The sequence below is a fragment of the Mchenga conophoros genome, linkage group LG3 (assembly GCF_057382185.1).
Source record: "Mchenga conophoros isolate Kocher_MC1m ecotype Shallow Benthic linkage group LG3, M_conophoros_male_GT1.1, whole genome shotgun sequence".
Taxonomy (NCBI): Eukaryota; Metazoa; Chordata; class Actinopteri; order Cichliformes; family Cichlidae; genus Mchenga; species Mchenga conophoros.
The window spans coordinates 37,725,364-37,748,564 of record NC_140528.1 but is presented as its reverse complement, the minus strand read 5'-3'; the positions used below and the strand labels follow the sequence as shown (position 1 = coordinate 37,748,564).

The 23,201-nt window shown below is 43.2% G+C and overlaps 2 protein-coding genes across 2 annotated transcripts in view; one reads left to right on the top strand and one right to left on the bottom strand.

The window, feature by feature from the left end:
- The window catches only part of LOC146578510 (hemicentin-2-like), an 871,231-nt gene that overhangs the window by 844,303 nt on the left and 3,727 nt on the right, over positions 1 to 23,201 (top strand). The window lies entirely within an intron of this gene.
- On the bottom strand, positions 16,701 to 22,240 carry LOC146578511 (uncharacterized). Its single transcript, XM_085250119.1, has 4 exons — positions 22,180 to 22,240; positions 20,773 to 21,105; positions 18,190 to 18,302; positions 16,701 to 16,874 (listed from the first exon to the last, which is right to left on the bottom strand). The coding sequence occupies exons 1-4, from the start codon at positions 22,238 to 22,240 to the stop codon at positions 16,701 to 16,703; spliced, it is 681 nt and encodes a 226-aa protein (XP_085106245.1).

Sequence of the window (23,201 nt, the reverse complement as noted above, 5' to 3'; positions counted from 1 at the left end):
GCCGGACACAGAGACAGCGTTCATTTCGCTAAAACAGGATTTGTCAAGAGCCACAGATCTGGCCACTCCTAACTATGATGAGGCATTTTATCTTGATGTTTCAGAAACAAAGGGAGTTGTGAATGGTGTGTTGTTTCAGAAAAAAGGGGGAGGTAGGGATGTACTTATGTATGTCAGCATAAGATTAAATTCAACAGAAGCAAGGCATCCCACATGCACACAACACGCAGCAGGAGTAGCAAAGATAATTCAGAAAACAGCACACATAGTGAGGGAACACCCACTGAAAGTGCTTACCACACACAGTGTAGTGGCCTATGTGAACTCACAGGTATTCACAATGACTCCACTGACGCAACAAAGGTTGAGCAAAATTTTAGAGGCGCCAAATTTGATATTCACACATGAAGGAATAAATATGGCAGACCTAATGGGGTCAGGAGAACCACATGACTGTATTAAGAAAGCCCAGGTTGAAGGAAAAATCAGGGAAGACCTAAAGGCAGAGCCCATACTTGGAGCTGAGGATTGGTTCACAGATGGATGCTGCCACAGAGATGAAGAAGGATTGAAAGCGGGCTATGCAGTAGTCTGTAGAGTAGGAACTGAGTTTCAGGTGAAAGAAGCAGGAAAAATTGAGGGACAACAGTCGGCCCAGAGAGCTGAAGTGATAGCCCTAACTCGAGCCCTGAGGTTGGCTAAAAACATGAGAGTGAACATCTACACTGACTCAGCATATGCGTTTGGAGCAGCTCATGTGGAACTGGCTCAGTGGAAGAGAGCCGGGTTCAGAACGGCCACTAATGCACCCATCTGTCACAAAAAGGAAATGGAGGAACTGGAAAAGGCCCTGGAGGACCCAGACGAGGTAAGTATTATAAAATGCAAAGGCCACTCACAAGCAGACAGTATGGTGGCAAGAGGAAATCAGAAAGCTGATGAAGCCGCAAAGGAAGCAGCGGGCTACAAAGGACAGAGACAACTGGTGCAGGTAACCCCAGAAGAGGAGGTTAGCACTAACAGCATGGAAGAAGTTAGACAGGCTCAGGAGGAGACATCCCCAGAGGAAAAGGGGGTGTGGGAAAACAAAGGAGCCTGGCAAGATGGCGGTTTGTGGAGGGGGCCAGATAGGCGTCCCGCTTTAACGGCCAAAATGGCGGAACAGAAGGTGAATGAGGCTCACGGGCTTGGTCACGTGGGAGTGAAACAGATGGAGAGAAATTTGTGCCGATGGTGGCATCCTGATTTGAGAAGGATGATACTGGAAAAGGCCAGAACGTGCCTAATTTGTGGGGCACACAACCCAAAGCCAGCAGTAAAACCTGAAGCTGGTAAGTTTCTCATGCCAGAAAGGCCAGGAGAAGAGGTCGTGATTGATTATACCGACATGATTGATACAGGCCCAGGTGGGGTGAGGTATTTGTAGGTGTGTGTGGATGTTCTGACTGGATGGCCCGAAGCATGGGCGACCAAACGTGAAGACGCGAAAAGTGTGATTAAGTGCTTAATCAATCATTACATTCCAAGGCATGGGTTTCCCAAGAGAATTAGATCAGACAATGGTACTCACTTCAAGAATAAAGATTTGCAAGAGGTAGAGAGGATGTTGGGAGTGCAACATAAGTTCGGGACGGTCTATCATCCTCAATCTCAAGGAAAGGTAGAGAGGATGAACCTAAATTTGAAAAACAAGTTGGCTAAAATCTGTGCGCAGACAGGGCTAAATTGGGTCGCAGCCCTGCCCATTGCTTTGATGACCATAAGATGTTCTGTTAACCAATCCACAGGTTTCACCCCTTATGAGCTGCTGACTGGGAGACAGTTTCCAGCACCCTGGACAGTGGTCCCGGTGGAGCAGCCCAGGACAAGCAACAGGTCTCATGCAGAATATTTTAATGAGTTGAAGGCTCTTGTGTCCAGCTTTACAAAACAGGTCACTTGTGAGAGATCCACGGGGAACGGAGAGGTCCCGGACGCAAAGGCAGTGTGGCTGAAGGTCATTAAGCGAAAGTGGAAGGAGCCCCGCTGGACTGGTCCGTATGAGGTGACCGCCCGGACGGCTACAGCAGTCCAGCTGAAAGGGAAAGGCGACACCTGGTACCACTGGTCGCAGTGTGCACCCGCACACGAGAGCTTGGTGGAGGAAAATTCGTCTTCAAAGAACGCAGGTGTCAAGGAACAGAGGCAGAATAAACCTCTTCACCTGTGCAACGGGCCGACCAGTAGTCCACCTGGAAGGCCGAAGAAAGAAGAGCAGCCTAGGAGGAGATCGCCGCGCCTACAGAAAGGAGTGGTAACAAATTGAGAGTTTGAAAAGGGGTGGTTTAAATAAAAAGAGTAAAAAAGGGAAAGTGGAAGGGGCTTGCTCTGTCAATTATGTTGTCTCTATCTGTATTGGTGGGTATTTTGATGACCTGTGGTTGTTGTCTCATTCCTTGTGCCCGAAGGTTGGTAGAGAAAGTGATTGTAAAGGCAGTGGACCCTGGGGCGGTGGCCCCTATGTCCATGATGCCGATGATGGATCTGGAAGTAGTCGAGTGGACTGAGGAGTGAACAACAACCTGTGTATCGACCTCTGGTGTGCCAGAGGTCGAAAGGGGGATTGTGGGGATGAACAGAAAAGTATTTGACCAGCATAATATAATCTGCAGTATGATCATTGCTTTAACAATGTAACAGATAGCTTTAAGATGGCCTTAAGATGTTTATGATGATGTTAACTTTGTATTTCAGGTGCAGTTATAACTATTTTATACATATTGCATATCTGTGCTTATTTGAGTTGATGTTCAGGTTCTTTAAAGGTCGTAAGCCTCACTGACGTGACTGTTCAGGTGATACATGCTGAGGGAAAACTAGAACATAGAAGGAATTGCAATACATGCTTACAAAACACTTATATCAGGTCATTTTATATTAAGGTTTTAGTACAGGTTCTTGGTTAAAACATTTATTTAGTAGAAGACATACACATAGTCTCAGTGAGCTTCTGGTCTAGTGAGAGGTCAGAGGTGCAACAGGTGAATTGAGAAAGAGCATTTGAGGACGAGACACAGACAGTAGGAGGTGAAGAGGTGACACAAAGAGCATGTGAGGTCAACACGTACACACACATTAGTTAAGATTTATTTAGAGGGGAGATCAGTTATGTCTAGACAAGAAAGAGGAACAATTCATTTTAAGATAAGAACGGAAAGTACCAAGCCATGAAAATAGAAGATGATTTTCTGGGTGAAAAGTCATGATGATGTTGATCTGATCTATGTATAAAATGTACCGGTGACGCATGAAGGGGCATCAGTAAACAAACCCTGATGTTATAAAATAATTGTTTGTGCCTTAGTAAGTCGAAGATCAATTGCTGTTTTCAGTGATCTTCCCACGTGTGAATTAAAATCTTCGTTTGACTTCACCCGGCCGGACCAGTGTGGTTATTTTTCGATCACCTCTTGTACCCTTCCTCAATTCATGAATCTTAACAACAGGTTTTGTGTCTTTTCACCTCCACAGGTCACAACATGAAACCTGTTGTGAAGTTTATAAAATAAAGTGTCACTCGGTGGTGCAGCTGTTTGTCAGCTTCTATTTTAGACTTTGTTCTGGTTCTTGTTCAGGTTCCCAGCAGTGGGAGTGTAATGCAGTCACACACACACAGGTGGTGTTAAGGTGGATTCACTTAGTTACAGACAGTGGTGTTATTTCCTGTAACTAAGGGTGTGTTTCACTCCAAAGTTCAGACATTAACCTGCCAGAAGTTGTAAAAGTTACTAATAAAGAGCTTTTCTCTCATTTCACATGTTGTCCACAATCTCCTCGTGATTACCTCTGGAAAGCCCCGTGGCACAGCTCTCCATCCAGTGCAGCTTTATGGTCATTGCTGTGGTTCCAGAATCTTCTCATGATGACCAGTAGGTCCCCAAACAGCATGACCTTTGACCTCAACCCCTGCCTGGGCTGTCAGCTATGGTCCCTACTTCTCGCTGGGTCTCTGAAGATTTCTCAGGAGATTCCACCCTTGGGATCATTTCTTCCAGCAATGCTCTGCTGCACCTGCATCTCCTCACTAGAGGAAAAACTTCTATTTGGAAAACATGTCAACCATCATCAAACCAAAATTTCCTTTCAGTTCAGTGAACTTCACTTATCAAAAAATATAATTATTTATTATTTATTAATTATATTATTGGTTTATCACGTTTTCACTTTCACTTATAGGCCATCAAAGTGTTTATTATCTTTACCCAAATAATTGGAGCAGAACTTGTTCCATATTCAGTTTTTCAGCAAAACGTGTTTGAGAAAAGATTCATTCTTATATCTGGAGGAATAAATATATTTCAATAAATATTAACGTTAGCCTGCGACTTTGTTCCAGTTTTGAATTTTGGCCCACTGTGTATTTGAGTTTGACACCCCTGATCCATAGCTGGCGATTTTTTGTTTTTATGGGCCGATGGATTTTTTTTTTTTTAGGAAGGGTATATATAATGAAAGGTGTTGGATTGGCCAATTGGTCATGATCGACTCTGGGCTGGACCAATTACAGCCGAGGAGGCCGGATGCACCCTCCCCCTTGTTTAGCAATCACGTGATTTTCGCGCATTGCATGCCGGGAACTCGTGGCAAAACAATCCAAGTACCGCATCAAATGCAAGCATTTGCAGCACCGCAAAACGTTCATTCTCCGGTTCCCATACCTTCTTGTTTTTTCTTTGCCGCACAAAAAAGTCTCGACGAAAAGACAAAGAAAAGATACGAGGAAAAAATCAAAGGAGTGAAAGGGTCGTGCTGCCCAACTTTCACCACGCTCAGATTTATAATCATACGGTTCTTGGAGTGAGTGCATACACTCATGAAGTTTAGTAACTTCAGGTCACTGCAACAAGCCCAGGTACAGTTTACCGACGGATGGGTGCAGGACCTTGAAATGCACCGTGTAGAAAGTAAAGACCATCGTACGAACAAAGGTAAGTTTACCAGTCTCACAAATCGTCGTCATAAATACACATTCGTTAACCGTTTATTAATGTAACCTTTGAGCTCAACGGTAATTAATTAGTAGTGGAAATAATTTCTGGTACGCATCACAGAAATGTAGCAGTGACAATAATATTGTATGTTGTAATCGTACTGGACAATTAGTGATACAAAAAACCTGTTTTACCCTGTGAATAAAAGTATATGTTTCTGTCAATGTACCATAATAACAGAAGCGAAACGCAATATTGTGTCAGGACAATTCACTATTTATGCACAATAAACAAAGGAGCATAGCGCGACAATTTCTGTTCAGCGCCAGACTTGCTTGTAACCTATATCACCAATTATGTTAAGAAAAATGACACATTAACTACAACAAAACTCTGACCTTTGTGGGAATGCTTGGAGCAGACTAACATGTGAGCTGGAGTGTTCAGAGACGTTATATTTGGTATATCCAGACCATCCGTCAGCTCTTACTTCGGAAACATGGCTTAAAAAATTTCTCTTCAACGACGTAATCCGATAAAAAAACCATCTCTTTACCCGTCGGCTTCCCGTGGCTGTCATGCGACCGGCTGTTGCAGTCAATAATACAACAGCTTCTTGCCATTTTTGTGTTTCTTTTTCTCGCTGTGTAACTGAGTTCAATTGAAAGCCTGCGTGCGCTAGTACCTCTTGCCACAAGTTCCCAGAATCCTTTGCGGTTTTACCCCTGAATGACGTCACATTTTCAATCTTCATCCCGACTTTTTGTCCCAGTCCAGCCTTGCCCTGATCTAACCTCTCCTCTTCCTCACAGCTCTGATGTCTCTGAGGGAGATGTTGTGACTGTAATCTGTGAGGAGGACCAAAGCTTTTCTGATTGGACTGTGAGGAGAAACACAAGCAAACTGCAGAGGGCTGAGTGTGGAGATGGGCGGGGACAACAGCAACGTGATCAATCATGTTCCATCAGTACGCTGGTGCCTCACGACACTGGAGTTTACTGGTGTGAGTCCAGTAATGGTGCCATCAGTAACCTGGTTAATATCACAGTCACTGGTAAGCTGATCACTCTCACTTTACTTCTTATTGCATCCACAAATTGAGCTGAACATGCAGGTACATAGATTCTGTGCTGTTCTTCACTGATCACCTGCCTGACTGACAGAGTAATGAAGGACTTCCCTCCCTCGGTGCTTCTTAATGTGTGAGGATATTCTCCATTACTGAGTTAAGACTTCCTTATTTAGATCTAAGCTCTGGATTATCTTGCACGTCTCGTGGCTCCCAAATGTCTCCTAAGTTATTATCCTCTGTAGCCTCATACTTTAGCTTTACTTGGCAAATGTGAATGCTTTGTGTGCTGACAAACCCTTTTGCATGTAGTGTTTTTATGAAAAGCCTTATAATTGCCTAATTCTGTGTTTTTGTTCTGTTACAAAAGCAGGCATTCTTACTGTTGTTTAATATTTTAATCAAACCTTTAAGTTTAATTCAGCACAAAAAGCCCCACTGTAAACAAATCCACAGAACAGAACCAAACTCAGCAGCCAAACAGTTTGTCCTCAGTGCAGGTCGACATTCAGAAAAACCAGCTGCCTCAGCTTGGATGGGCTGATGTGGTTTCTCCTTAGTATCTGCCCAGTTTTTGAGAAGACCCTCCAAAGGAACAGATGTTGCCACAATGCACAGTCTCCCCTCCATCACCTTCAACAGGTAGGGAAAGACTGTGGCCTTGGCCTCCCACCAGCTCTGTGGGCCTTCTCCTTGTTGGATGAGGGGCTCCTCAAGATAACATTTCATCTCCATCATAACATCGGCTGTAGTATTTCTCTTTGCAGCATCTCCTGCAGCTCTTTCATCAAAGAGGCTCCACACAGCAGACGTCTGTGGCTCCTCCTTCACTTGGCCCTGTAATGGTGGAGCTGGGTGGGAGTGCACTTTGCTGCTGCAGTTATTCTCTGAAGTGCCTCATCAACAGCTCTGTTGTATGGGCTCAAAATGTGGTCATAAATATTTTGTACTTGTAAAAAAGATTTGTATGTGTAAAAAGATTTTGTGTGTGCGTAAAAAAGATTTGTATGTGTAAAAAAGATTTGTATGTGTAAAAAGATTTGTGTGTGGACTTAGAAAAAAAACCCCTGCAAGTTACAAGTACGGATTTTTGACCCTATTTTTCTTCCCTTCATCTGATTGGTCAATGTCATGTCAATCACAAATGTAACAATCCAATCAGAGAACAGATAGGTTTGGCTGTCGGGGGAGCTTTTTTTGAACTGCAGGTCTTTGAAGGGAATAAATGCCCTTTTACATGCCAACCCAGCGTTTTCCTTCATCACCACGAAGGAAAACAGTCTGTGGTCGTCCGAGTTTGGTGATTTTTGTGTCACAGGTCTACGTGTTTAATACAGGGACTTCCACAGCCTTTTCAACAGCGCTGCGGACCGCGGGGTGGGGGTGGGCAGTGTTTTGGAAATGACAGTCTTCATTACAAAGCTTTCTTCGTTATGAATTAGCATACATGTTTTTATTGAACATTTGAAGAACTAGCAAAAAAAACAAACTCTTCTAGAGGACATAAAGTCAGAGATAGAAAAGACAAGGAGCAGGTGCATCTAGTACAGGTAGAGCTGCTGCAAAAACCCACAGAGCCCAGCAGCCAGCAACAAATTCTGGATCCTTTGCTTTTAGTTAGCAGTTAGCATTAGCAGCGTATCCTGCATCCGATGTGAAAGGACTTTTATGCTGCGCACTGTGACTCACAGCAATGGTCCTGGGTCAGCCCTGACTTTGTGTTAAACTAATCCTAAAGTAATAATGGTATTTCTAATCACTGATATACCACAACTTTATCCTTTCAACAGCTACTGAAAGTTAGGGGACCTAGCTGCTATCGGATATTTATATAGAGATCCTCCAGCTTCAAACGGTATCACCCTTCAAGGACCTGCAGTTCAAAACAGCGCCCCTCCGACAGCCAAACCCATCTGTTCTCTGATTGGATTGTTACATTTGTGATTGACATGACATTGACCAATCAGATGAAGGGAAGAAAAATAGGGTCAAAAATCCGTACTTGTAACTTGCAGGGTTTTTTTTCTAAGTCCACACACAAATCTTTTTTACACACACAAATCTTTTTTACACATACAAATCTTTTTTACAAGTACAAAATATTTATGACCACATTTTGAGCCCATACTGTTGTCACTGAATGCAAGCTTTTTAAATCTACCATCCAGTGATGCAGCTTCTGAGTGGACGGTGTTGAACTCCACACACAGAAATTTTTCACACTCACTGCTAATTTTGTTTTACAGTGAAGCCACTCTGCTCTGCTAGTCCCAATATCTTTCACCTGCAGCAGATGCTGCTTCGTTTGCAGCTGTCAGTCATATTTCTGTGTTTTTGTGTCGCACTCTCCTCCACACTGCTGTCTGTCATCTCACAGGTATGATGTGCGGAGCGATGCTGAACTTCCAATCCCAGCGTTTCATGTTGCAGGATCAATTCCCATATGAAAATATCAATATCTAATTTGATTACATTTGTTTTTCATCATAAATATGACAGACAAAAGTAAATTCGGCAATTAGCGGGATGGTCTGCAATACCCTGTTAACAGGAACTACACTCACCACCTCTCATTCATGTGCGTGTTACGGCTCTGCAAGAGTGTGAGCCAATGAGAAACCAGAGGCACAAAACTTTAGACCACAAAACACACAATCTGATGTTGGTTTGTAAAGATGTTGCTGATGAGACTTTGTAGAAAGCAGCTGGTCTGAGTGATGTGATCAGAGTGCAGCAGATAATGTCTGACAGCAGTTTGAAGAGCAAATGGATTCTGTTCTGTTCTTCATCATCACCTACCTGACACCTCACACCTGTTTCTCACCTGCAGGTCACACAGGAGGATCTGTTGGACTGAAGGTCAGCCTGTCAGTTCCTGCTGTGCTTCTTGTTGCTGCTGTTTTCTTGATGTAGAGAAAACAAAAACAACAAAGAATCAGGATCCAGCCTCATGTTGAGCTGCAGCAAAATAAAATGTCTGAATCTTTTTAAATCAGCACTCTTAGTCTCCCGCTGGTGGTTTCAGCGTTGTCAGTGAACCTGGGGAACATGAGATGATGCTGGTAACAGAAATCAAAGGTAGTGAACAGCAGACAGGGATCAGCTGCAGGTTTAATACACGTCCTGAATTTGGTTTAGTTTGAAGTTTCTGTAAAATAAAACCAAACGTTGTGATTTGTCGCTTTATGAATAAAGTTGAATTGAATTTCTCTCTGAGCTCCTGCTTCTGTTTTCTGTCAGTGATTTTATCAGTTGGACATCAAGTAAAACTTTGGATAAAATGAAAACTGTTCACACAGTGTCTGTAAATCCACGGGTGAAAATAACACATGTAACATTCACACAAGTCCACGAGTGATTGAATGAAATGTGATCATGGGAAAATAAATTCAAAACTATTCAAGACTTTTACCATTAACTGTCATTCTATTATGAAGTAACAGGAAGGTAATAACACTATAATATAATAATAATAAAGAAAATTAAAAAATATGGTATAACAGAGCTCACTGCCTCACACTGTCGATAGCAGCATTTCTTTTTAACCTTATTTCATTTAAGGCTCAGACGATCATCTGTTTTCACTTAAAGTAGTCTAGCTCTGATATCACTTTAGCCTCTGGATGGAGGATTTGCTATGTTAACTTATAGATAATAAACTCAACGTATTACAGACCAAAACCAAACACGTCCGTAGTATAAGACTGGATTTAACTCCCTTCACACCTGTCTCGACACAACAGTCAGGTCAGTCCCTTCCCTTTTAAGAAATCCACCTTAAATGTATTTTAAATGTAAGTGATGCAAAATGAATTTAATATTTTATCTTTAGTTTGTCAGGTAGCATCAGGTCAGATGGATGATGTTGGGTGAGATGGAGCAGACAGAGATGTCATCACAGCTGAGAGGAAGCAAAAGCCTCAACATCCAGGCTTAAAAGTGATGTAGGGAGCTAAAGCTAAAGCTCTGCTTTCTTTGTGTGCCTGTGCTAACAGCAACTAATGAGAAATGTGATGACAATTGTCCAGCTTTGTCCTTTTATATTCTACCAAATGTGAAGTGAACCTGTGGTTATACAGTAACGATAAGAGCATCTTTATTAGTCCCACATGTGGGAAATTTGTTTTGTTACAGCAGGAAGTGGACAGTGCAGTTACATAGCAAACATGAGAGAACCCTGGAATAGAATAAGAAACTGTACACAACTGTACCCAATAGAATAGAATAGAATGATAGGATAAAAATAGAATACACATGCTATATACAACTGAGTACAAATACAACGTTGTCAGAAAAAGAGTGTTACACTTAGTCCTATTGCACATGTGTGTGTTTGATCAGCTGCAAAGTCTTTGTGGTGGAGTCTGACAGCAGAGGGGAGGAAATCTCTCCGTCCCACATCGTGGGTGCTGCAGCCACTGAAGGAGCTGCTCTGAAGCGCTATAAAGGTTTGTGATGATCAATACAGGTTTACAGCTCAGATCATACTGAGTTCATTATGACTGATATAAATATGTGATAGAAGAATAATAAATCGAGTAAATTGTGATTGACAAACAGTTTTAAAGAGAAAGTTTGTTAGTTTAAATTGTGTGAAAGGTCAGAGATGGAGAGAACACCAGGCTGGGGCTGAATATCAGTGTATTACATGCAAATCTGATTGGATGACAGGACAGAGCATAAACTGAAGCTGGCATGGATGTTCTGGGTCTCCTGCCTCTGTGAGATCAGCAGGTCAAAGATTCAATAGCAAAACTTGGTTGTTCCAGCAGCGACGCCGAGGGCAGTGAGCTCTGAAAGCCTCCCAGATGAAAACGTGCCTGATCGAGAGGTGATCTGCTGCTGATGGGTGACGAACCTACTCAGGTCTCCAGCTCTTATCAGAGGAGGCAGTGAAGACACCTGAGCTTCAAGGCAGTCGGGCTGGGCGAGTCTGTGATTACATACTTTTATCTAAGTACAATCTGAGTATTTTACCTGTAAGTAATCTTACAGTATTATGTTATATTGTGAGTCCTTCTTACAGATCTTCCTAGGTTGAAAATTAAACAGTACTAAATGTAACAAGTAGACAGCAGCACTAAAGTCATCAGTTTAATGGACACAGAGGAAGCTTTTCAAAGGCTTAAGAAGAATAACATGATGCTAGAACATCACATTTTATAATATGACAGTAAAAATAACTCACAGAGATCATCTTCTATGTTTTCCTCCATAAGGGCGGCGAGCCTGGGTCCAGCTATTTGAGTGGTGCCTTGTTTTGGTGAAGCTTTTGAATTGCTTGGCCTTTGAGGCCTGCATGGAGCTCAGGCTGACACTAAGCACAGGAAAGGCCCACAGTGGGTGCACACACAGGATACAGATCTGTCAGGTCATGATCAACAACCACTGACCAAAGCCCACTGATCTCTGACCTCCCAGCCCATTCTTCCTTCAGTGGGCTGCTTTCAGTCATTATGCAAATGTTCTGTTTATAAGATTGAGGAAACCTGCAGTCAAACAACATATAAAAACATAAGATGGAAACAAACAGAGTGAAACAGAGTTTGTTTCCTTCCTGGTTTCCTGGTTTTCGTATGTTTGTCACACTTAAATGTTTCAGATCAAACACATTAAAATATTAAACAAAGAAAACACAAACTGAAGTTTGTAAATGAAGATGTTTGTTATTAAGGGAACAAATCCAAAGCTACATCATCCTGATCTGAAACATTTAATAAGTGTGACAAACATACAAAGAACAGGAAACCAGTTTGAGCAGCTGTAATCAAACTGTCAACCTTCACACTTTTTACTAAAACCTTTAATTCTCCACTAACATCACTTTGTATCCACGGTCACTCTAATGGACCCTAGAAAATAAGATAAAACACATTCAAAGACTATTTTGTGTTGAGAAGAAGTTTCTGGCTCTTATTCTATTTTCTAAAGGAGGCAAACAGCAAACAGGACTCTCCAGCTGCCCCGGAGCAGATTGTAATCATTGCTCTAGACGAGCTTCATCATGTTGCAGACACACCTTCATGCTCAGGGCAGCCGTTACCTGTGTGCTCTAAGAGAAGCAGGAAGATTTAGGGTCAGATTTACTAACATGTGGAGCAGCAGCAGCCGCATCACAAAGTTTAGTATGTTATGTATTTGTAATTTGAGTTTTACATCTCTTGGAGAGAGATATCTTTTGCATACTTATAAATGCACCATGTGGTAAGCTGTATACTGTGTCTACTGCTGTATTGACAATAAAGCTCTTGAATCTTGAATGTGTATCTGTAAGAGTGTCACTGTCAGGAGACGTGTCTGTCATAGTTGCTGCTGGGAGGTTATTACTGGGAGGGAGATGTTATCAGAGTCATCAGAGCTTCATCGGCTCAGAGTCGTTATCGCAGCACCAAAACTTTGTCAGTGAACTGGAATGAGCTGGATCTGAAACAAAGGCAGCTGTTACTGTGTTAGATTCACATCTGCATGTTGAAACATCTTATTAAAAGTAAAGATGTGCACATACAGGCACGTGTCACAGTGACGCTGAGGATCCTCAGAGAGAGATTTCACTCATTTTCTTTGTCTTTAAAAACCAAACTTTTATTTCCAGAGATATAAAAAAAACAAAGTTAAACACAACAGTGTTAAAAAGGGCACAGCCGAGCAAAACACCACAAACACAAAAACAAGCTGTTTAAAGAAGGTCACAGACTCAAGAGTGCAGAAGTGGAGCAAGGCGGAGCAGTTCGGTGATGTAGGTGGAGGCTTCACACTGTCAGGCCATAAAAAACTGATCCTCTAACAGTGGAGAGATGTTTGGAGTTAAAGCTTTGTCAGGCCAGAGAACAGAGCATCAGTTCGTCACACTGACCTCACTGCTGTAGTGATTAAGGACGTCAGAAATCCAGAATCCACTTCAGGACATGTATGACATCATGTCACCCATAAAGGCTTCAGCCATGAACTGGGTCTCGTGTGAGCCATATGAGACCCAGTTCTGTCTCATTACAGATACACAAACATGCGTGTGTACATCATGTTTGTGAGTTTGTATGAAAATGTTTTCACAGTGTCAACTTTCCCTAAAATCACAATGTTCCTTAATTTTAGCCAAACTGGTGGATCTGAAAATCCATCTGAACAGACACGAGTCAAACTTGTCCCGAAACACTGTCAGTGTACGAACGTCTGCATCATCTGTACAACAGTAGAAAATATTTCAATCCATTCATTGTTGTGTATTTTGGGTCATTTTAGGAAAAGTCACCAAGTTTCAGCCCAAACTGAGTCTATAACAGTTTGTAAACTCTGTCAAATTTGATATGATGGATTTACAAACCACGGAGAACAAAGTACAAGCTGTCTCCCCGTGGGCTGGGCTTAAGGAGGAAAAGTCACACGAGGCAGGAAAAGTCACATGAGGCATCATCAGTTTCTTTCTGTCCTTGATCATCTGTTTTTCATCATGCTGGGTAACAGTGACTTTATGCAACATCAGGCTCAGAGTTCAGCTTTGAATAATTTTCTGACCTTTCAATTATTTTTTTACGTTTTTTTCTCAGGTTTTGTTTTGTTGTGCTAAAACCCCTCTCATATTTTCTGCAGATCAGATTAATAAGAAGAGCAACAACAACAAGAAGCACAGCAGAAACTGACAGACCAACTATCAGTCGAGCAGATCCATCCTCCTTCCCTCCATCCTCCTTCTCTCCAGCCTCCTTCCCTCCGTCCTCCTTCCCTCCATCCTCTGTGTCTCCTCCTGTGTGACCTGCAGGTGAGAAACAGGTGTGAGGTGTCAGCTGTCAGGTAGGTGATGAGTGAAGAACAGAACAGAATCCGTTTCCTCTTCTAGTTCAGGACAACAGATTAATACAAACTATTCACAATATGTATAAAGTGAGAAAATACTGGTGGATTTTTCGAGCTTCTTAAAAGGAAACAGATGTTCTGACTAAACATGACTAAAACTGATCCAGCTGTTCTTTATTATTTGACTGGATTAAACGTTTTAAACAAACTTGAAGAAGTCCAGCTCCTTACAATAGTTTTTTACAGTTGTTACACAGACAAACTGTATTATTGTCAGGGTCCTATGTCTGAGCGACCCAGGATCCCTGAGCAGTTATGGACCTGTTATATTACATGTATTTTTGGTGTTGCTGCCCCTCTTCTCCATGTTTGTAGATATGAGTGTGTGTGTGTGTGTGTGTGTGTGTGTGTGTGTGTGTGTGTGTGTGTGTGTGTGTCTGAACTCTTGTTTACAGGCACCTTCAGGCCTGGTGGGTGTGGCCCTGCTAGGGGACTGGCCACACCCGAAGCCACACACCTACTGCTGATCAGGGCTCGCCGGGGGAGCTACTTAGGAGAGTCTTGGAGCTCCCACAGATGTGGGATTACTGCGTGAGACTCCCAAGTCAGAGTGAGTGAGTGAGTGAGTGAGTGAGTGAGTGAGTGAGTGAGTGAGTGAGTGTCCCCGCGGGGTCAGTGTTTAACGGCTGCCTCTATTGTTTTCCTACAGGAGGAACATGGAGAGGAAGAACAGCACGCACAGGGTGTGCAGAGTCACGACAGCGGGGAGCACGAACACGGACGCCAATGGACACACACGGGAGCCTTGGGGAGCACGGGGATTAATTGTGCATTGATATTTACCACACTGTAAATAAACGCTTCCAGATCAGTAACTCTGCTCAGCTGGTCTCATTACAGCGAGAGGGCAGCCATGTTTTTAACACAGCTGCAGTAAAGATACTTTACAATAAGCACTGCCTGTGTTCAGATAAACTGCCAGCTTAGTTTGATTTGATCTAAACCTGACAGAGTGACAGCAGCCGTCCTCTCTCTGTAACAGCAACAACATGCAGGGAGTCTGCTCAGCTACACATGGATTAAACTCTGAGGTTAAACTATCAGGACATAATAGAAGTCAGTGAATTAATAAATAACAAACTAGCTCAGCTGGAGTCTCACATTGTCACAGATGAGGATGATAACACTGACTCCAGAGTGAGCAGGACACATCTGTGCTAAAGAAAACTGATGGAGGCCAACTGAGTGTGGGTGGATGCTGGACTACCAGCCACAAAGACAACAGCTGGAAACATCTGTCTACCTCTGACATCCACCAGCTCATCCATACAACAAACAAACATCAACAACCAGGAAGCAGCTTCACCTCTGATCACACACACTCAGCTCTACTCACTCACCTGGAGGAACAACCAGGTATACGAAGCTGATGTTCATCCATGACCTTGTTTCATTCATGAACACACGACACTCGTATGTTCCAGTGTCATTAACCGTCACATCCTTCAGAATCAAAGACACGTCTCCATCCTTCATCTGTCTGTCCTGCAGATCCACCCGGTTCTTAAAAGATGGATGCTGGTGTGTTGAATCAGAGAGACCATCCTGGTACAAAAGCACATATTCTGGCACCAGGTCAGATCTTTTCCAGGTTAAAACTGTAACTGTGTTGTTTGGAGCTCGACATGTCAGAGTGACGTTCTGTCCAGACTCAGCTGTGATGATCTTTGGGTCTGAAAGAGGAAACAACACAGAGCAGAGAGGTTAAAGGTCAAAGTACAATTACGATCAGAATGATTGACTTTAAATATTTTGTTTATTTCCTTTGACATTTGAGTTTTTAGTCATGTTGGATTTAATGAACCTCTGAACATCCAGCAGGTCACCAGTGACCCACTGAGGGGGAATTTTAGCCTCATGCTAAACATGCAAAGTGTCAGAAACTACAAGATGTTAGCTTCCACAGAACAACAACATGTGCTGATAATAAGTGAACATAATGTGTGAGAGAAAGCAGCCTCTCATTATAAGACACTGTGAGTCTCTGCATGCTGCCTTTATGGAGCTACAGCTGTTTGTATACACTGAACAAGAAGCTTTGTAGCTGCATCCTGACTCCTGACACTACAACACATCACACTGACACACACATTACACTTTGTCTCTGTCACAGCTGCATTACAGATGTTTCCACGTGTCCACACAGACAAACTAAATCCATATTATTATCATTGTTATTATTATTCTTAACAACATGTAAACTAGTCGATGCTGGTCTATTGTTGTCAGATAAACTCAGTTTAGTTTCTAACTGTAAACCTCACCTGCAGAGACGAACACGACGACGACGACAGCAAACAGCAAAGCGGAGCAGCGAGATGCAGTTACAGCAGACATTTCCGTGTCATTATTACTGATCATCCAGCGCTTCTTTGATTTGTTCTGAAGTCTAAATCTGTCGCTAATTTCAGAGAATAACTGAACCTGAGTTTAAAACCTGATGAGATTTAATTAAATTTAAGGTTTATAAAAGCTGAAAGATTTAAGCAACTGACTCCACACTTCTGATTTAACTACTACTCAGTGTTGCCGACTCCTCGGTAAAGGAACTCGCTATTGGCTGTTGTTAAATGACGTCATCACATCAGCAAATGTATGTAACTGTAACGGACGCTGTAGGAGAGAGAAATGACATCGTGGAAGAGACATAAAGTCTTTTAAAAAAGACACCCTAAAAGAACTTACTACATATTTAAATTACATTTCTTTTAGCAATTATTGTTTGTTTTTATGTCACAATTCCAACCCTCATTCTTTATGATTGGAATGATGCATTTTAGAGCATCGATTTGGTTTAGACACAAACCAATCTACCGCTGCTGCAGGCCTGCAGCAGCGGTCAATGCGGAAGCAGCGGCTTCGTGTGCGATTCGTTTGTAGTTTGGACTCGTGAACATCTTCTGCGCTGACAGCAGCTGGGGGCGACTGCTGTGTGCGACCGCCTGTGAGCGCTTTGGCAGACGTGCAGACGGCAGCACCCGCTGCTTGTAAGAGCGAAACAGTGGTCATACGTCTCCAATAACACCAGAAAAGTTGCCCGATTTGTCGCTAGGGGGGAAAAAACCACTAAGGGTGTCTGAAAACTCGCTACATATTGCAACAAAGTCTCTAAATTGGCAACACTCTGTCAAATTTGATACGATGGATTTACAAACCACGGAGAACAAAGTACAAGCTGTCTCCCAGTGGGCTGGGCTTAAGGAGGAAAAGTCACATGAGGCATCATCAGTTTCTTTCTGTCCTTGATCATCACACTGGGTAACAGTGACTTCATGGAACACCAGGCTCAGAGTTCAGCTTTGAATAATTTTCTGACCTTTCAATTGTTTTTTTACGTTTTTTTCTCAGGTTTTGTTTTGTTGTGCTAAAACCCCTCTCATATTTTCTGCAGATCAGATTAATAAGAAGAGCAACAACAACAAGAAGCACAGCAGAAACTGACAGACCAACTATCAGTCGAGCAGATCCATCCTCCTTCCCTCCATCCTCCTTCCCTCCATCCTCCTTCCCTCCAGTCTCCTTCCCTCCATCCTCCTTCCCTCCAGCCTCCTTCCCTCCATCCTCCTTCCCTCCAGCCTCCTTCCCTCCATCCTCCTTCCCTCCAGCCTCCTTCCCTCCAGCCTCCTTCCCTCCAGTCTCCTTCCCTCCATCCTCCTTCCCTCCAGTCTCCTTCCCTCCATCCTCCTTCCCTCCAGCCTCCTTCCCTCCATCCTCCTTCCCTCCAGCCTCCTTCCCTCCAGCCTCCTTCCCTCCAGTCTCCTTCCCTCCAGCCTCCTTCCCTCCAGCCTCCTTCCCTCCAGTCTCCTTCCCTCCATCCTCCTTCCCTCCAGTCTCCTTCCCTCCATCCTCCTTCCCTCCAGCCTCCTTCCCTCCATCCTCCTTCCCTCCAGTCTCCTTCCCTCCAGCCTCCTTCCCTCCAGCCTCCTTCCCTCCAGTCTCCTTCCCTCCAGCCTCCTTCCCTCCAGCCTCCTTCCCTCCAGCCCCCTCCTTCCCTCCAGTCTCCTTCCCTCCATCCTCCTTCCCTCCAGCCTCCTTCCCTCCAGTCTCCTTCCCTCCATCCTCCTTCCCTCCAGTCTCCTTCCCTCCATCCTCCTTCCCTCCAGCCTCCTTCCCTCCATCCTCCTTCCCTCCAGCCTCCTTCCCTCCATCCTCCTTCCCTCCAGTCTCCTTCCCTCCAGCCTCCTTCCCTCCAGCCTCCTTCCCTCCAGTCTCCTTCCCTCCATCCTCCTTCCCTCCAGTCTCCTTCCCTCCATCCTCCTTCCCTCCATCCTCCTTCCCTCCAGTCTCCTTCCCTCCAGCCTCCTTCCCTCCAGCCTCCTTCCCTCCAGCCTCCTTCCCTCCAGCCTCCTTCCCTCCATCCTCCTTCCCTCCGTCCTTCTTCCCTCCAGCCTCTGTGTCTCCTCCTGTCTGACCTGCAGGTGAGAAACAGGTGTGAGGTGTCAGCTGTCAGGTAGGTGATGAGTGAAGAACAGAACAGAATCCGTTTCCTCTTCTAGTTCAGGACAACAGATTAATACAAACTATTCACAATATGTATAAAGTGAGAAAATACTGGTGGATTTTTCTTAATTTAACAAAGGAAACAGATGATCTGACTAAATATGACTAAAACTGATCCAGCTGTTCTTTATAATTTGCAGACTGAGAGTTCGTTAAAACATGTCTGAGACTTTTGGAAGGTCAAATCCTCGACTCTCTGAACCTGTGTTTGTTTATTATGAGGCTGAAACATCGGAACCTGTGATTCAGATTCAAGCTCTGTGGGAGTTTCCCCCCCAAGAGGGACAAAAGGACCCCCCTGATGATCCTCTACCTAATCACATGAGCCAAGGTGTGAAAACAGGTGTGGGTCATGTGAGGAGAAATTGTGGAAGGCAAAGGAACTCAGACTCAAGATATCTTTTACATGTGCACACATGGACGATCCCCCCTCATCACTCGATCCATCCTGCAGCAACGTGTGCAGGACAGAAATGAGACAGAGAGGAAAGACCGCCCAGGGCATCCAAAATGTCCTTTCTTTATACTTAAAGCAAGTTTCCACAGCAGTAGGAGTGGCATGTATGGAACTGATAATTTTCCTTAAAAGGAGAAACTGTTCGCTTGTCAGCTGAAACAGGAGATAACTTGGTATGTATAGAAATGCAGACATTCCATAAAAAGAGAGAAAGAGAGGGGGAGCGCCAGCCTGTCTGTTTAAAACCGGATGTCACCATGTCAACCACCTTTACACATATGGCTTCAATCTCTCTTCCTGTGTTGGCTCCAATTCACAACCTCTTCTTCCTTTAAATGAAGCTACAACTAAGCAAAATTAAAAATCTTTCATCAGGTCACAATCAGCCAGGGTTTCTGGTGAGCTCATTGTGAAACCTGGCCCACCCTATCATGTGATTTCCTGAGGTCAGGTGGCCCAGGATGTGAGTGGGTGTTAAGGCGTCTGGGAAGTGTTACGGAATAAACATATATTCTTAGTGCTTATTTTATGTATTTTAATAATAAAAGCCTCTATAAAGCAAGGCCAGATGTGAGCGAGAACTAGGTCAGAGCGTGACAGGCCTTAGCAACAGAGGCTTAAGTTAGTGGAAGTTTAAAAATACAGGAAGTGCAGAGCTGCAGAGGCAATATAATAAGAACAGGAAACCAGACAGAAAAAGTGGAACTAAGTAACACACACACACTAGTCAGCCCAGAAGGAGTTGTTTTTATCAAAACTACATACATGTTTTGGCTTGTAAAGCTTCAGATTTGCGGAGGCTTTAGCCCTGAGCATATCTCCATTTCCAGAAATGAATAAAAGAATGATTTAAGAGTTTTGACCAACTGAGTCGTGTTGTCTCTGTTCAGTAAAGGGAATAAAAGGATCGGGTGCAATAGAAGGGATCTAAAAACTGGATTATAGATGGCAGAGAGTTGGTGTCGTAAACCCCCGCCTCTGTTCAAAGATGGTCGCTCACAGTGGACATAGATGCTTCTTTCACTCCTCTTTCAAACCATCTGTCCTCTCTGTCCAAAATGTGAACGTTGGCATCCTCGAAAGAGTGACCTTTGACCTTTAGATGCAGATGGACTGCTGAGTCCTGTCCTGTGGAGGTGGCTCTTCTATGTCCATCAGAATGGTGGGATCAACAGGTGCTCCATGACCCTCCTGGGGGACACTCCCATAGGGCTTAAAAATCTGGGAGATCCACCAGTTGCTCTTAGAACTGAAGAAGCTTCTCGGATTAAACGTTTTAAACAAACTTGAAGAAGTCCAGCTCCTTACAATAGTTTTTTACAGTTGTTACACAGACAAACTGTGTATTATGGCTGTTATGTATTTGCTCTGGCAGGTAAGTTTATAGCACAAAGATTAATGTGTTAATTTATCAGCAGTTTATCACAGCTGGTCACAGAGATACTGATGATTTACTTTTCAAAAGTCTCAAGCCAAACATGACCCCTGACCCCACATGGTTGTTAAAGATGTGGTGGGAGCTAAAGAAAGATTGGAAATTATATCCATGAATTGTCACATCAGCCAGTGTGTGCTCCAGCCGTGCTGGAATAGTGCAAACGTGCTTTTGTTTTGTTCTGGTTGTTTCAAAGCAGGACGGCGACTGTTCTTTGGGTGAGATCACGTGTTTCCTGTGTAATCTAAGTTTCATGTTTACAGACGAGTTAGAGAGCAAGAGAAGAAGAGACGGATTCATAAATGTCTTTGTTTCTGCTCTAACCAAACAATGCTGCTCTACAACTCTAGACTACCAGCCACAAAGACAACAGCTGGAGAAACATCTGTCTACCTCTGACATCCACCAGCTCATCCATACAACAAACACACATCAACAACCAGGAAGCAGCTTCACCTCTGATCACACACACTCAGCTCTACTCACTCACCTGGAGGAACAACCAGGTATACGAAGCTGATGTTCATCCATGACCTTGTTTCATTCATGAACACATGACACTCGTATGTTCCAGTGTCATTAATCGTCACGTCCCTCAGAATCAAAGACACGTCTCCATCCTTCATCTGTCTGTCCTTCAGAACCACCCAGTTCTTAAAAGATGGATGCTGGTGTGTTGAATCAGAGAGACCATCCTGGTACAAAAGCACATAATCTGGCTTCAGGTCAGATCTTGTCCAGTTTAAAACTGTAACTGTGTTGTTTGGAGCTCGACATGTCAGAGTGACGTCCTGTCCAGACTCAGCTCTGATGATCTTTGGGTCTGAAAGAGGAAACAACACAGAGCAGAGAGGTTAAAGGTCAAAGTACAATTATGATCAGAATGATTGACTTTAAATATTTTGTTTATTTCCTTTGACATTTGAGTTTTTAGTCATGTTGGATTTAATGAACCTCTGAACATCCAGCAGGTCACCAGTGACCCACTGAGGCAGGGGTGCTCAATACGTCGATCGCGATCGACCAGTCGATCGCAAAGGTAGTATTGGTAGATCGCATGGCATTAAAAAAGATAGATGCCAGCCTATCATCCATCCCGTCACTTGATTGATACAGGGAAGCCAGTCAGATGACAGCAGATTTTTTCTGACGCTTAGGTCGCTGCGCATGCGCAAACAGCGGCGCGAAGTGTAGTAAAACTGACAAGCTAGTCAGCGAGTTAACTCCAATTTTTAGCTCTCGGTTTTTTCTCTTAAACCTGGCCGTCAGCAGCTACTGTCCGGACTATGCATCCCTGGCTGATTCAATTCAGTGCAAGTCATCAGAGTAAACTCAGGTAATGACAAAAAATTTACATAGTTAATTGTGTTGTGAAATATTGGATATTGCGGTTATGCATGTATATACATTGTAGATATAAAGAATTCTCAATATATTTATAAATAAGTATATGTTTTGGATTTTTGTAGTGGGTAGATCATTTTGACTTGGTCATTTTATAAGTAGCTCACATGCGGAAAAAGTGTGAGCACCCCTGCACTGAGGGGTAATTGTAGCCTCATGCTAAACATGCAAAGTGTCAGAAACTACAAGATGTTAGCTTCCACAGAACAACAACATGTGCTGATAATAAGTGAACATAATGTGTGAGAGAAAGCAGCCTCTCATTATAAGACACTGTGAGTCTCTGCATGCTGCCTTTATGGAGCTACAGCTGTTTGTGTACACTGAACAAAAAGCTTTGTAGCTGCATCCTGACTCCTGACACTACAACACATCACACTGACACACACATTACACTTCTTTGTCTCTGTCACAGCTGGATTACAGATGTTAAGTGTCCACCCAGCCTCGTGTCTCCTTCACGCATGATAACAAACCAAATTAAATAACTCACCTGCACAGACAAACACAACAAACAGGAAAGTGAAGCAGAGTGAACCGGTTCCAGCAGACATGTCTGTGTTGACTTTACAGGCGATCCAACACTTTCATGGTTATAAATGTCTGATTCTATTATTTTCAGTGACTAACAGAATCTGAATTTCAAACTTCACCTCATTAGATTAGCTGGTGATACAGATTAATTGTTTTTTTATCTTAACTGGTCAGATTTATTTACATATTCCACTCTCCGTGTTCCAGATGATGGATCCCCAGACTCTCACTTTCACTGACCGGTCGTCTCTTTAAGTTACCGTGTAATGTTGTTTGACAGCACTTAAGATCTCCTGTGTGCTCAGTCAGAGTAACTGTGATATCTATATATGGGCACTTAGTGGAACATCACTAAACACTCGAGAGGCTTAATTTACTTCCTAGTCCATTAGCTGGCACAACGGTATAGGAACATGTAGGGCATCTAATAAAGTCCCAAACACAACTTAAAAGCGACATGTAATCCATTACATATTTGTAGTTTATATAATGCACTCCTTTCTTCAACTGAAACAGCACACTGCCATGTCATGATCAAAAAGGAAAACAAAGAAAATTATTCGGAAGAGAAAATTTTCACAAAGGTTTTGTTTCCTTTCTTAACAAAGCAAAATCAGCTCCTAATACTCATCTGTTTCATCCTCACCAGTTACTCTGAAACACCGGATCTAATCCTGTATAACTGTCTTTCTCTGTGTATGTTTACCCAAGTCAATAATTATTAACAAACTTATTATTAAGTTTGTTTATTATTAACTGTCTACGCTAGAGCCCCTTCAGACCTGGTGCGATTACCAAAATATATATAATAGCTATTCCGTAGACTTTAAAGTGCATCCTGCCATACGATTGCATTTGTCCCCAACCATCGGGAATACTCATGTTAACTCTTGTGGAGTGGAAAATAGATAGCGTTCATCCTCCAGCTTCACTATGTTTATATTATGCTAACATAGCTGTGTGGCTGTCACACATAGAGCA

Bases quoted from the DNA above. Each gene is read 5' to 3' on its own strand.
- LOC146578511 (XM_085250119.1), bottom strand. From the start codon at position 22,240: ATGTCTGCTGGAACCGGTTCACTCTGCTTCACTTTCCTGTTTGTTGTG. The intron at 21,106-22,179 runs GTGAGTTATTTA...TTCCTCTTTCAG, and splicing joins TGTTGTGTTTGTCTGTGCAG to ACCCAAAGATCATCAGAGCT. The intron at 16,875-18,189 runs GCTGGAGGGAAG...CGCTCTTACAAG, and splicing joins AGGAGGCTGGAGGGAAGGAG to CAGCGGGTGCTGCCGTCTGC.